Genomic DNA, 13999 nt, shown 5'->3' with positions numbered 1-13999 from the left:
TTGACTTTGAACAGGTCTACAACCCAGTTATTAGACTAGCAACAATTAGAATAGTGTTAAGTATTGCTCTTTCCAAATACTGGGTAATTAGACAACTAGATTTTAATAATGCTTTTTTAAATGGAAACTTGAATGAAACTATCTATATGTCACAACTGTTTGGTTTTGAACAGGATGCTGCTACTCATGTATGCAAACTCAATAAATCTCTTTATGGTCTCAAACAAGCACCAAGAGGGTAGTTTCTAAAGCTTAGTACCACACTACAATCCTTTGGTTTTCAAAGTACAAAATCTAATATCAGTTTGTTTATTAAATGTGGTTCAAATTATCTAATTTACATCTTATGCTATGTTGATGACATTATTATGCTGTTGAAATTGACAATATGATTCTTAAGTTGCACAACACTTTTATATTGAAAGATTTAGGACCACTTTCATATTTTCTGGGTATTGAGGTTCACAGGAACAACACTGGTCAATTTCACTTATCACAGACTAAATATATAACTGATTTACTTTACTTGAAATACACGAATAGAGTGAGACAAGGATTGTGTTTTGGATGAATTCCTTGAGAGAATCATCTCTCAGCGTCAATATATATACATAGGTACAAAAATAAAATTCCTTAATACTAGGAGATACAACCGAATTAGATATCTAAAAACAGAAACTATATCAAAACAGAATAACTTATATAAAGCCTATATCTCTCAGAATAACTTATATACAACCTATATCTCTAATCTGATATTCAACACTACTCCCCCTCAAGCTGGAGCATATAAATCATATGCACCAAGCTTGTTACATATGTATTGTATCCGAGGACCCCGGAGAGCTTTGGTGAAAATATCTGCAAGTTGATCGTTGGAGTTGACAAAGGCTGTTACTATTTCCCCACTTTGCAACTTCTCCCTTATGAAATGGCAATCAATCTCTATGTGCTTGGTCCGTTCATGAAACACAGGGTTGGAAGCAATATGTAAGGCAGCTTGATTATCGCACACCAGTTCCATCTTACTCGGCTCACAAAACTTAAGTTCCTTAACTAATTGCTTCAACCATATAAGTTCACATGTGGCAAGTGCCATAGCTTTATATTCAGCTTCCGCACTAGATCTTGCTACAACATTTTGCTTCTTACTCTTCCAAGATATCAAATTTCTACCAATAAAAACACAATAACTAGATGTAGAACGTCTATCAAATGGAGATCCTGCCCAATCTACATCAGTATACCCAACGATATGGTTATGTCCTTTATCTTCATACAACAAACCTTTTTCTGGAGCACCTTTGATATATCTAAGGACTCTAACAGCTGCGTCCCAATGACTATCGCATGGGGAGTCAAGAAACTGACTTAGGATACTTGTGGCAAATGAAATATCTGGCCGAGTGACTATCAAATAATTCAATCGGCCAATTAATCTGCGATATCTACCAGGATCTGCAAGAGGTTCTCCTTGATCTGGACTAAGTTTTGTATTGGAATCCATTGGTGTATCTACAGGTCTAGAATCCAACATTCCAGTTTCTTCAAGAATATCCAGAGCATATTTTCTCTGTGAGATACAGATCCCAGCATTAGATTGTGCCACTTCAATTCCTAGGAAATATTTTAACTTTCCCATATCCTTAGTCTGAAAGTGATCAAACAACTGCTGTTTTAACTGAGTGATTCCCTCATGATCATCTCCAGTAATGACAATATCATCCACATAAACAACCAGATATATGGAGGTCGTGGAGGAAGAATGACGGGAGAAAACTGAATGATCTGCTTCACTCTGAATCATGCCAAATTTAGAAATAACAGCACTAAAGCGACTAAACCAAGCTCGAGGGGATTGTTTCAAGCCATATAAAGATCGGCGTAAATGATATACTAAGCCGGAAGACTCCCCCTAAGCAACAAACCCGGGAGGTTGCTCCATGTATACTTCCTCCTCGAGATCACCATGTAAGAAAGCATTTTTAATATCAAGTTGATGAAGAGGCCAATGGCGAATGGCAGCCATAGAAAGAAAAAGATGAACAGAGGCCATCTTTGCAACAGGAGAGAAGGTATCACCATAGTCCAAACCAAAGATTTGAGTGTAGCCCTTAGCCACAAGGCGGGCTTTTAATCGATCAATGGTTCCGTCTGAGCCGACCTTAATAGTATAGATCCAACAACAACCCACAGTAGATTTGCTCGGTGGCAATGGAACAAGATCCCAAGTACCAGTAGAATGTAAGGCAGACATCTCCTCAATCATAGCATGGTGCCACCCTGGATGTGAAAGAGCTTTTGCTGTGGTTTTGGGTATAGAAACAGAAGACAAAGAGGAGGTAAAAGCATAATGCGAAGATGATAAACGATGATAACTAAGAAAATTATAAATAGGATTAGGATTACGGGTGGAACGAGTACCTTGTCTGAGAGCAATAGGAAGACTACTACTAAGTCCCGAAGAAGGATCCAAGGACGGTTCAACCACGGGTTCAGGAGATGAGTTATCTTAGACTGCAGGCCGTGGGCGGCAATGATAAACCTGGAGAGGCTTTGTGGGAATACGAGGCCCATCTAAGTAAGGAACAGGAAGCACCTCCGTAATGGAAGGTGAAGTGATGTCGGGTGCAGAGAAAAAAGGGGTATTCTCAAGAAAAGTGACATCTGCAGACACGAAGAAATGATTAAGAGCTGGAGAGTAACAACGATAACCCTTTTGAAATCGAGTGTACCCTAGGAAAACACATTTGATAGAGCGAGCAGTTAACTTGTCTTTACCTGGGGTAAGATCATGGATGAAACAAGTACAACCAAAGACTCGTAGTGGAAGAGAAAAAATGTGCTCATGAGGAAATAAAATGGAATGAGGAACTTGATTTTGCAAAATAGAAGAAGGCATACGATTAATTAAATAACATGCAGTCAGAACAGCCTCACTCCAAAACTTAAGGGGAACATGAGTATGGAGAAGAAGAGTGCGAGCAGTTAATCAATCAAGTGACGATGTTTATGCTCAGCCACACCATTCTGTTGAGGGGTATGAGGACAAGACGATTGATGTAGAATACCTTGGGAGGACAAGTAAGACGAAAAGGGTGCTGAAAAATACTCACGAGCATTATCACTTCGTAAAATTTTAATTGAAGTTTTGAATTGGTTTTGAATTTCATAACAGAAAGACTTGAAATGTGCAAATAATTCAGATCTGTCCTTCATTAAATATAACCAAGTGCAACGAGAAAAGTCATCAATAAAGGTGACAAAATAACGAAAACCAGAATGAGAAGTAACACGACTAGGTCCCCGTACATCAGAATGAATAACAGAAAAGGGAGACGCAGCTCGTGTATTGACACGACTTGAAAAAGAACTACGAACATGTTTACCTAAATGACAAGTTTGACACTCTAAGGTAGCAAGACGAGATAAACTCGAGACCATAGCTTGTAACTTCGAGAGGTTGGGATGTCCCAGGCGACAATGGACCACGTCCGGAGACTCAACAGCAGCAACAGAAGACACAGTAGTAGTGGGTAAGGCAAGCCGATACAGTCCTTGAGACTCACATCTTATACCAATCGTCTGTCCCGTCCCTCGATCCTACACAATGACGGAGTCAGCAAAAAATGTAACAAAACAATTAAGAGAACGAGTAAGTTGGCTAATAGAAATCAAATTGAAAGGACAATTGGGCATGTAAAGAACAAATTTCAAAGGTAATGTAGGAAGATGAGTAGCTTGACCTATTCCCTTAGCACCAATTTTAGAACCATCAGCCAAAGTGATAGAAGGAAGAAATGCAGGGTGTTCAAGTTTAGAGAGGACAGAAGAAGTACCAGAAATGTGATCAGAAGCACCTGAGTCAAGGACCCATGGTCCAAGAGAAGAGGAATGAGAGATACAAGCAACATAATTACCAGAGTGGGCCACCAAAGCAACGGGAGTAGATGCCTGCTTTGAAGCTTGGTACTTGAGAAACTAATCATAATCATTGCCAGAGACAAATATCCCTTGTGGTTGTGCGGCGGAGTGAACGTCAGATGGCTCATTAGTTTGGACAACATTAGCTACCTTGGTAGGACGACCATGGAGAGCATAACATTTATCATGAGTATGACCAATCCTATGGCAATAGGTACAACTAAGGCGAGTACGATTACCACGACCCCCACGGCCGCCGCGAGTGAGCACTTGAAAGGACACTTGAGAAGAAGATTGGGATGCCAATGCAGTTTGGTCGAAAGTATGTGTCTCAAGAGAGGGGCCGGATTGCAAGAGTCGTGCAAATACGTCCTCAAGGGAAGGAACGGGTGAGGTGCCCAATATTTGTTGCCGAAGAGATTCAAGTTCAGCTGGCAACCCAAGTAACGTAAGTACCAAAAACAGCTTTCCCTGTTGAGCATGATGGTCATTAGCATTAGACACATAGGGAAGGAGAGTCGAAAACTCTTCCTTGACAGCTTCCACAGCCCCAACATAAGATTCCATATCAGTTCCTTGAAGCTGTAAACTACACAGCTTCTTAGCAACATGGTAAAGTCTTGCAATATCATTAGTGTATAAAGATTTAGCATAGTCCCACACCTTTTTAAAAGTTTTGTAAGCCCGAAACATAGTCAGCTTTGGTGGATCAATGGTCTGCCACATAAGGTTACATAGCTGGGCATCAATCTTCTTCCAAGTGGTTTTGTCAGCGGCGCGAACATCATCAACAGATTTAGTAAGGTGGCCTTCATAGCCTTGGCCCATGAACCAAAGTTCCACAGAATCAGCCCAAGAAAGGTAATTTTTGGCACCCATCAATTTTTCAGAGGTCATTGTAGCGGTTCCAAAAACAACAGATGTTAGAATAGCCGGTTTGCCACCATTGGAGTTGGTGTCGGGGGTTACCTCAGAAGACATGATGGCAGACACTCAGAAACGGCCGAAAAACACCTGTAGAAGGGAAACGAGGTCCGGAAAAAGCCTGGGTAGCGGAGCGTGACGTTCACGCGCGTCTGGAGTGGAGGCACGTGAGGACCACGCGCAGGAAAAGGGGCGGCGCGTACGGCGGTTGACGGTGGTGAAATTTTGGGGACAGGCCGAACTTGGCTTTCCGGTTCTGATTCTGGGGTTGCTTCGGAGTGGGTCTGATGTTTGACAAGGTTTTGGTCGGAAAAATAGTTTCTGACGAAGAGACACCACTGATAGTGTCAGCTGGTGGGAAAAGGGAACACGGCTGAGAGATTGCAGCCGAAAAAGAAGAAAAACAAATAGAAACCAGAGCCGGTTCGGAACTCGCTCTGATACCAACTTGAAATACACGAATGGAGTGAGACAAGGATTGTGTTTTGGATGAATTCCTTGAGAGAATAATCTCTTAGCGTCAATATATATATATATATATATATATATATATATATATATATATATATATATATATATATATATATATATACATAGGTATAGAAATAAAATCCCTTAATACTAGGAGATACAACCGAATCAGATATCTAAAAACAGAAATTATATCAAAACATAATAACTTATATAAAGCCTATATCTCTCAGAATAACTTATATACAGCCTATATCTCTAATATGATATTCAACAACTTTCAAAATTAGGCATGCGTGAGGCAAGCGCTATGCCTACCGCTATGATTTCTGCTTTACAACTTTTCTCTACAGGGTCAAAATGATTTGAGGATCCTAAATTATTTAGGTCTGTTGTTGGCACACTGCAATATATTACCATAACAAGACCAGATTTGAGCTATGCTGTTAGTAAAATCAGCCAATTTATGCACTCACCGCTATTGGCTCATTGGAAAGCAGTAAAGAAAATCTTGCGATACCTTCAAGGAACTAAACATCATGGCTTAGTCTTTCACAAATGTACAGATTACAGGTTGTATGGATTCTCTGATTCGGATTGGGCAGCAGACTTGAAGGATCGAAGGTTAGTCTCTGGTTATTGTGTGTTCTTAGGTACTAGTCTAATCTCATGGTCATGTAGGAAGCAAACTACTATCAGCAAGTCCTCCACTGAAGCTGAGTTTCAGAGTCTTGCTGCATGTGAGGCTAAACTTGTCTGGATCAGGAACCTTCTTTTGGAGTTATAGATTGAAGTACCTACAGTTCCAGCTATTTACTGTGACAATTTAAGCACTATGCTTTTGACAGCCAATCCAATATTACATGATAAGACAAAGCATTTTCAATTGGACATTCAATTCGTCAGAGAAAAAGTCAATTCGAAGCAACTACAAATTGTCCACATACCAGGAATTGAGCAAATAGTTGATATACTTACCAAACCCCTTTCAACCTCATCGTTTGAAAGACTTAAGACCAAACTCAGAGTTGTTCCTCGACACAACTTGAGTTTGAAGGGGGGTATTGAGGATATAAAAGGAAGAGTAGAATAACTAGAAGGGGTTAGAAGTAATTTTCTGTTTTTAGTTAGTGTAGCAGCTTTATATATTAGAAGAGAGAGCTATAACTTGGGTGGGTATCTTCTATTCTCTCATGTATAACCCTAACAGTTTAGTGCACTATTTTTCAGAGTAATCTTCTCAGATTTGATAGACTCTTCTCTGCTTTATTGTCTTCTGGGTTTTAGCTCTTTGTTATGAATCTTTTGTTCATTTCTTGTTCTTTGAGCTTCTATACTTGAGCTCCTACAGGAAGAGGAAGGTGGCGACGATGCCGGCGAAGGAGGACGGACATCGCACACCGCGTCGCCCTTTCTGCTCCTGCACTAATGTTCGACCTCGACGCCAACAGATCGGCAAGGGAGGACATCTGTTGCGTCGCCATTTCTGCTCCTCCTCCTCGCTTGCTCGCCAGTCGCCGCTGCTCCTTACTCAACGCTGCTTTGCGTCCTCGTCGCTGCGCCTCCCTAGGGTTTCAGATCTGCTTCTAATTTGTTGATTTTGTTAATTACATTGTTGATTCTTCTGCTTATGTTTCTTTTGTTAATTACATTGTTGATTTGTTGATTTTGTTAATCATATTGTTTATGATTCTGATTCTATTGTTGTTGTTGATTCTGATTTTATTGTTCTTCTACTTCTATTTTTTCTGCTTTTGTTTCTGATTCTGATTCCATCCTTCTACTTCTAATTTTATTGTTGTTGATTCTTCTGTTTCTATTTCTGTTTTTGTTTTTTTTATGTTTATTATATTGTTTCTGCTTTTGATTTTATTGTTATTGTTGCTAATGTTGTGATGAAGAAGAAGAAAAAGAAAAAGAGATGCTGCTGTGATAGAAAAGAAGAAAAAGATGAATAAAAATTGAGTATTTTTGTGAAGAAGGAGAAGGATATTTTGATCCAAATGACGATTTTAAAACTAAGTTAAATCTTAAAGATATTTGATATGCAAAAGAAAAAGTTAAAAAGGAAAAAAAATTAACCTATATCTTAAAAATTAAAATCGTACTTAACCCCAATAGATTTGTAAGCACGTTAATGCTTTAACACACTAGAGATTAATTTGATAATTTTTGGAACTTTTAAAAGACGTTTCTATGTTTATCAAACAACAACAACAACCATAATAATAATAAAAAATAAATAAATAAAAAGAAAAAAATAAATCTTTAATTTTCTTTGATTATTCAAAAATATTTTTAAGTTTTTAATTCTTTTAAAAATTGAATATATTTTTTTGTTTATATAAATCCGTCAAACCTAATAAAAATGTGTAACGTAATTTTTATAGTGCTAACACAGCTATTACAAATGCACATGTAAAAAAAGTAATTTTAAAATGGAATAATTTTTTTTTAATTTTTCTTCAAGTTATTCAACATCAAATTTAAGAGCTTATGTATATAACTTGAATCTATCTTCTTTATTCTTTTTTAACATATTTACATTAAAATTTAAATTGTATTTTAGACAAATCAATTACAAATAACATGATATATAACCTAAATGACATGTTTCAATACATAACAAATAATAGAACAACTATTTTCTTAAATTCATTTTTCAAACACTATAAATATAAAAAGCAATACAAACAACATGTACAACTATCTCAATACATTAAATTAATAGATTTTTTTTTCTTCTCTAAAATAACCAACTTTTTCAAAAGTGTCATCTTATGATTTAGTCTCTATTTTCAATCATCATCTTCAATAACTTTAATATCCTTCCTATCCAAATGCTTTCCACCAGTGTCAGCACTCCCAATTTTAATAACATGTTCATCTATTCAAACAAAAATTTTGCAATGCAGTTATTTTTTTAGTACAAGTCAAAATTTCTAAGATAGTTTTATTTTTAAAGATTAGAATTAAAACTGAAGGATTAACATTTAGTATTGTATTTGGTGGTTATAAACTGAAATAAAAATTTTAATTAAAACACAAAATTCCAATCATTTCATTACCTCTAAAAAATAAGGACAGAAAGAACTAAACATTTTGATACTAGAAATTAAAATTTTAACAATATTTTTTTTTAAATATTCTCATGTAATTTTTTAAATTTTAAATTTATCTCTCAATCTTTATGTTTATCTTAAATCAAACATGATACTTAGACATAACTTAATCTAGTCTATTTTACACCAAATACAATACAAAGACTTGATTTAGTCTCTATCTCCTAGACTCTGTTTTTTAGTCTTAGTCCCCCTTTCAAACGAAACTTAAGATTATATACTATCTAAACTCATCCCAAATCAAGCAAAAACAATTTATTTTACTTACCTTATAAAATGGGCAATTCAAGAAGAGTCCGTTAGAGTTGCTGATGGTCTTTGACATACACATTATTACATAAACTCCACAAAAAACATTTTGGAGCAGCGTCGTCTCTTCGGCATGCATAGTGCATGAAACCAAACTTGAAAATGAATTTTCTTGTCTTGTCCCACCTATGCTTCTTCTTAAACTTGAGGATACTCTATTTGTGGTCATTGTTACGGCAATTAACACTCTTCACGACTAGTCTATACGAAACTCCCTAATTGAATGATTAGAGTTACTAATTAAACGACGTCATTTTTAAAAAAAAGAGGATTAATTTGTCTCATTTTAAATTTTTTTTTTCTCCACGTATGTATCTATAACGATTAGATTTGACGAACTCATATAAATGGAGGAATACATATGTCCAATTTTTAAAGGGGTCAAAGATTTAAAAGGACTTTTAAATAATAAAAAATAAAAATATCTACAAAATAAAAAATTAAAGATCTATTTATTTTTTTTTAACAAAGGATAATTTTAAAAGATAAAATATTAAAAAAAATGAATAAATATATACATAAAAGATCACACACAAAACAAAATTACCTATTAATTGTTTAATAAGTTAAATATATACATAAAATGTATGTTCCATTTGCCACATCCATCCTTCCGGTAATGAAGTTTTATTTCCGTTAAAAGAAAAATTAACATGTGTAATTAGAGTGTTCATGAGCAGGCTAATTTAATTAGATTTGGACCTACCTTAAAAAAGTGGCGGATATATTTTAATTCAATTCAAAAGTGATTTGAAATAAATCGAGTTAAATCGAAGATTGATCTAATATAAAATTAATATATACAAATTTGTAAATTTTATATATATTAAAGTAATAAAATTTTATTTTTAAAAAATAAATTTAATAAATGATATATTATATTTATATCAAAATAAATTTTTTTACAGTAAAAATAATATTGTATAATATAAAAAAGAGTAAAATATATTTTTTCGTATTTGAAATTTGTTAAAAGTTTTAAAAATACCCATAAAATTTATTTTGTTTTAATTTTATTTTAGAAATTTTCGATCTGTATCAAATATATTCGTCGTGGTTAATTTTTCAAAAAATTTAGGATGAATTTAGCAACAATTTCACAAAAACAACATTTAACACAAATAAATCAAACATAAATATCATGCATTATTGCTGAATTGATCATAAACTTTCTAAAAATTTAACTGTCAAGAGTATATTTGATACAAGTTAAAAATTTCAAAGACAAAATTGAAATAAAATAAAATTTGAAAGTATTTTTAAATTTTTGACGAATTTTAAAAAACAAAAAATATACTTTATCCTATAAAAAATATTAATTAAAATAGAGAAGTATAATATGACATTCACCAATGGATCTATATATATTTTTGTGAGGACAATTGCTCCCATTGAATTTTTTTTTTTTTTAAATAACAATTATATACGTGTAGATAATTTCTCTCATTGTAATAATTTATTTCTCCCCACATTTCAAAAAATATCATGTATAAGAAATATTTATATTATTAGATATTAACACAATAATAAAAATTATTCTATTATATAAATTTAAAACAAATAATAATAATAACTAATAATAATCTAATTATTTAATTACCTAAAATTAATCTTAACTTTTTAAATATAAATAAAATTATTAGTATTTAATATTTTTTATAATATATATAATTTATTTACTTTTTATAGTTTTGTTTAATTTGGTTTTGTTTATACATATAATATTATTTTAGTAAAAATTTTTTTACCATGATATTATAAAATATCAATTTTACAATTAAATATAAAAAAATTATTTAAATATTTTTAATAGAAAAAAATATTATTTTATCTATATCTATATAAAAAATTGTGGTTATTTAATTTGAATTTTGATTTTATTTTTTAAATTTTTGTACCTCTCATATAATTTTGGTGAAAATTGAGACACAAAAAAAAAATCTAAATTAGTTCATTAGAATTATACTTCTTATCTATTTTTTGGATATTGAATTATATATTTTTTTTGTATCATATACAAAATAATCAATAAAAATATAATTTGACAGATATTAACTGCTTGATTAGACACTAGTAATAATAATAAATATATTACTCATAAAATATTACTAAAATATTGAAATAAAAAACTTTTAAATTAATATATTTTTAGATGTGTTAATTATATTTATTTATTAAAAAAATTTAATTAATTAATATACTCCAAAATTTAAATATTTAAATATATTAATATTAATATTTTTTATTATTTTGCTATATTATAACTTTTAAATTTTTTTGAATTCGTCGTTAATAACATTATTAATTTTACTTTAAAATATATATTTTTACTATAAAAATAATTTCAGACTGAATAACCCAAAATATAACTAAAAAATAATATTGAATAAAAATAACAAATTTAATTCAGTAAAATATATCTCGAGTCTGGATTGAGTTTTGGAATTGGGCCGGGTCTGTCACGTTTTCTTTCACCTATCTGGCGATTAGGTTAAATTTTTATTTAAAAATATTTTAAAAAAATATAAAATAAAACAATAAGAGTCAGGGTTCGTGCTTTCTCGTAACTGTTGACATTTTAACCTAGGAGCGTCCCAGTAAAAAGGTGAAAATGAAAGTGGATAACTGAACATATTGTCATATTGTATTCCATTTTCATCCAATTTATGTTTCTGAAGCTGAAGCTGAACATTCAAGGACTGGGTCAAGTGTTCGTTCAACACGCACAGTAGAAAAGTGATCCTAGAGAAACCACTCTCACCCGAGACACGATCAAAGGTAACATATTTATAACTATCAGCTTGTCTTCTCATGGTTTCTTTGTTTGTTTGCAGTTGTATGAATTTATAACTACAGAACTTGTCTTCTCTGGGTGTATGAATTTTTACTATCAGTGCAATTAACTACTTGCATGATTAATTACTCGCATTTACGCAGAAGTTGTATTTGCAATAAGATTGTCTTCTTTGTATTCAATTTTGTGATTAATTCTATATTTCAGTGTGTTACTCATTCTGGATTTGTTATAATTTTACTTTGTGATGAATTTGTTACTAAAAAGTGAGATGCAGTGATGATGAGAAAATTAAAATGCAGTGATGATTCAAATTTGTTTCTCTCTTGATACAGGACAATCTTTTGTCTTTTGATGTGCTTGCTGCTGCAATACTAATTCATCAAAATGTCTGCTCCACATACTATATTAGTTTCTTTCATGATTGATGTTTCATAGTATCTTATTTTAAAAGCATGATTGTGTTGTTAAATGTTTTCAACTTGCAAACGTGCCTTTGATAATCAGATGCTAATTAACCAAAATTATGAGAACGAGAATAGCTTCGGTTAACATTCTAATATCATGAAAACAGCTTGATAAGAAATATGTGCCCAAATGTGAATTTCATTTTTAATATCATGAAAACAGCTTGTATTCTTGTTTTCCATTCTAAGACTTGTTCTTTGTAACATGGTCATTGAAACTTACTTGGTATTTATAAGACTTATTGGATTGTATAACTTATTCCTGTTTCACTTCTTCTTAGGTAGGAATGAACAAGCGCATGTGGAGTGATGAAGAAACCAAAGCATTTGTGGGTTTCATGAAGGAGTTCGTTGTTGATGGTCTGAAAACCGATTCTGGACAATTCAAACCAGGAACTTTTAAAAAACTAGCTTTGAAGATGCTGGAGGCCTTCCCAACTTGTACCATAACCGCCAAACATTGCAAAAATAAGCATAAGCGATTGAAGGAGAAGTATCAATATGCCTCTGAGATGTTGGCTTGCAGTGGATTTGGGTGGAATTCTAAAAAACAGTGTGTGGAAGTAGACAGTAAAGATGTTCTTGATGCGTGGACGAAGGTCGTGTGTAAATTTACCTAAATTTAATTGAATTGTCACTTTAGAGTATGTAGATTAACTTATGTTTATTTTATCGCAGGCACACCCGACCAAGTTCTACACTGTTGGGAAGCCATTCCCTTTGTTCCACCGACTAGAGGGTATATTCGGAAAAGATAGAGCCACGGGTGTAAGTGCAGTAAGTGGTTTCAACACACAGGAACAAGTTCATGAAGAAGGGGAAGATCAGAGTCCAGGAATACTAGAGGGTACATTCGGAAAGGATAGAGCCACAGGTGTAGGTGCAATAAATGGTTTCAACACACAGAAACAAGTTCATGAAGAAGAGGAAGATCAGAGTCCTGGATTGGACGAATTTGAGGTGTCAGCAAATACAAGCTTTGATGGAGAGCAAGGAGCAGCTTCACACTCTGAGGCTGGTGCAGCTAGCGCAAGGCATTCAGGAAAGAAGAGGAAGCAAAATGACATTCTAGAGAGGATGGTTGAATGTGTGCGGTTTTCTATTGCTGCCCAAAAGAAGCATGTTCAAGTACTTGCTGATGCTATTTCAGGTGTGAATGAGAGGTTTAAGATCGGCGAGAAGCTTGAACAACTTGGATTCGATGATGATGAGGTTGTGCAGGTCGTGTTGAAGTTTTCTGATAACTCAAATTTGGAGAAGAGCTTCTGGAGTTTGACAGATTCTCAGAAGATTGCATTAGTGCGATCCATTCTAAGATAGAATTAGTGTTGATTGTCTCCTGTTGTGGTATATTGTGAAACCTTTGGTAGTCTTTTGGAACTTAGTTAGGTTGATTTAAGACTTTCAATGTCCAAGTACATATTAGGTGACACATATTTCAGACTTGTAATGGCATTCTCAAACCACAATCGCAAAAGTGTTCTCCAATTACATTAGAACTGTTGGTGCCATTGGAACCACACTTGTAAATCTTCTACTTCTGCATGCCATTATTAACAAAACTCATATACCTGTTAGAGGTGATAAAACAAAGAACAACATTCAGAACAATTCATTGCAACAAGTCACAGCCAAATATTTTCCGCTTATAAGACATTTCAATCTGATGCCTGTTTTTGTACATCTTTTGCCATAAAATAAGATACTATTGGTAAAATAATGCAACACTTTTTACCAAATCATGATTGTCATAAGCATCTAACCTATTCAATCAAAATATATGGAAATTAGCTTAAAATCTTTATACTACCACTTTCAACAGATTTTGATCAGTGGAGTTGTGACTACATTAATGCAAGTCTGAAGATAGTTTGATAGCTAACAAGAACCTTTTCGGTGATTTTTCATCCATAGAAATTAATCTTTGCAGCCAGCTGGACTATCTGCAACAAAGAAAGAAAGAGCTTGAACAAAATATGGTTAGGGTA

At 33.4% G+C, this 13999-nt stretch overlaps 1 protein-coding gene across 2 annotated transcripts; it reads left to right on the top strand.

Moving 5' to 3' along the window:
* Positions 1 to 11313: 11313 nt before the first annotated feature.
* On the top strand, positions 11314 to 13510 carry LOC112734428 (uncharacterized). 2 transcript variants are annotated; one of them, XM_025783737.2, is made up of 3 exons: positions 11314 to 11528; positions 12293 to 12610; positions 12690 to 13510. In XM_025783737.2, exons 2-3 carry the CDS (start codon positions 12299 to 12301, stop codon positions 13329 to 13331), a joined length of 954 nt encoding a protein of 317 aa, XP_025639522.1. In that variant the 5' UTR covers positions 11314 to 11528; positions 12293 to 12298; the 3' UTR covers positions 13332 to 13510. The 2 variants fall into 2 exon arrangements, with proteins under 2 accessions (XP_025639522.1, XP_025639521.1); XM_025783736.2 differs by having other exon boundaries at positions 11322 to 11528; positions 12293 to 12613.
* Positions 13511 to 13999: the final 489 nt, after the last annotated feature.

The sequence above is a fragment of the Arachis hypogaea genome, chromosome 3, assembly GCF_003086295.3.
Source record: "Arachis hypogaea cultivar Tifrunner chromosome 3, arahy.Tifrunner.gnm2.J5K5, whole genome shotgun sequence".
Classification (NCBI taxonomy): Eukaryota; Viridiplantae; Streptophyta; class Magnoliopsida; order Fabales; family Fabaceae; genus Arachis; species Arachis hypogaea.
The sequence above is the reverse complement of the archived record's forward strand: the minus strand, read 5'-3'. Positions and strand labels throughout refer to the sequence as shown.

Coding starts and splice junctions, on each gene's coding strand:
- LOC112734428 (XM_025783736.2), top strand. CDS start 12,299: ATGAACAAGCGCATGTGGAGTGATGAAGAAACCAAAGCATTTGTGGGT. Junction 12,614..12,689: donor TTGATGCGTGGACGAAGGTC/GTGTGTAAATTT, acceptor ATTTTATCGCAG/GCACACCCGACCAAGTTCTA.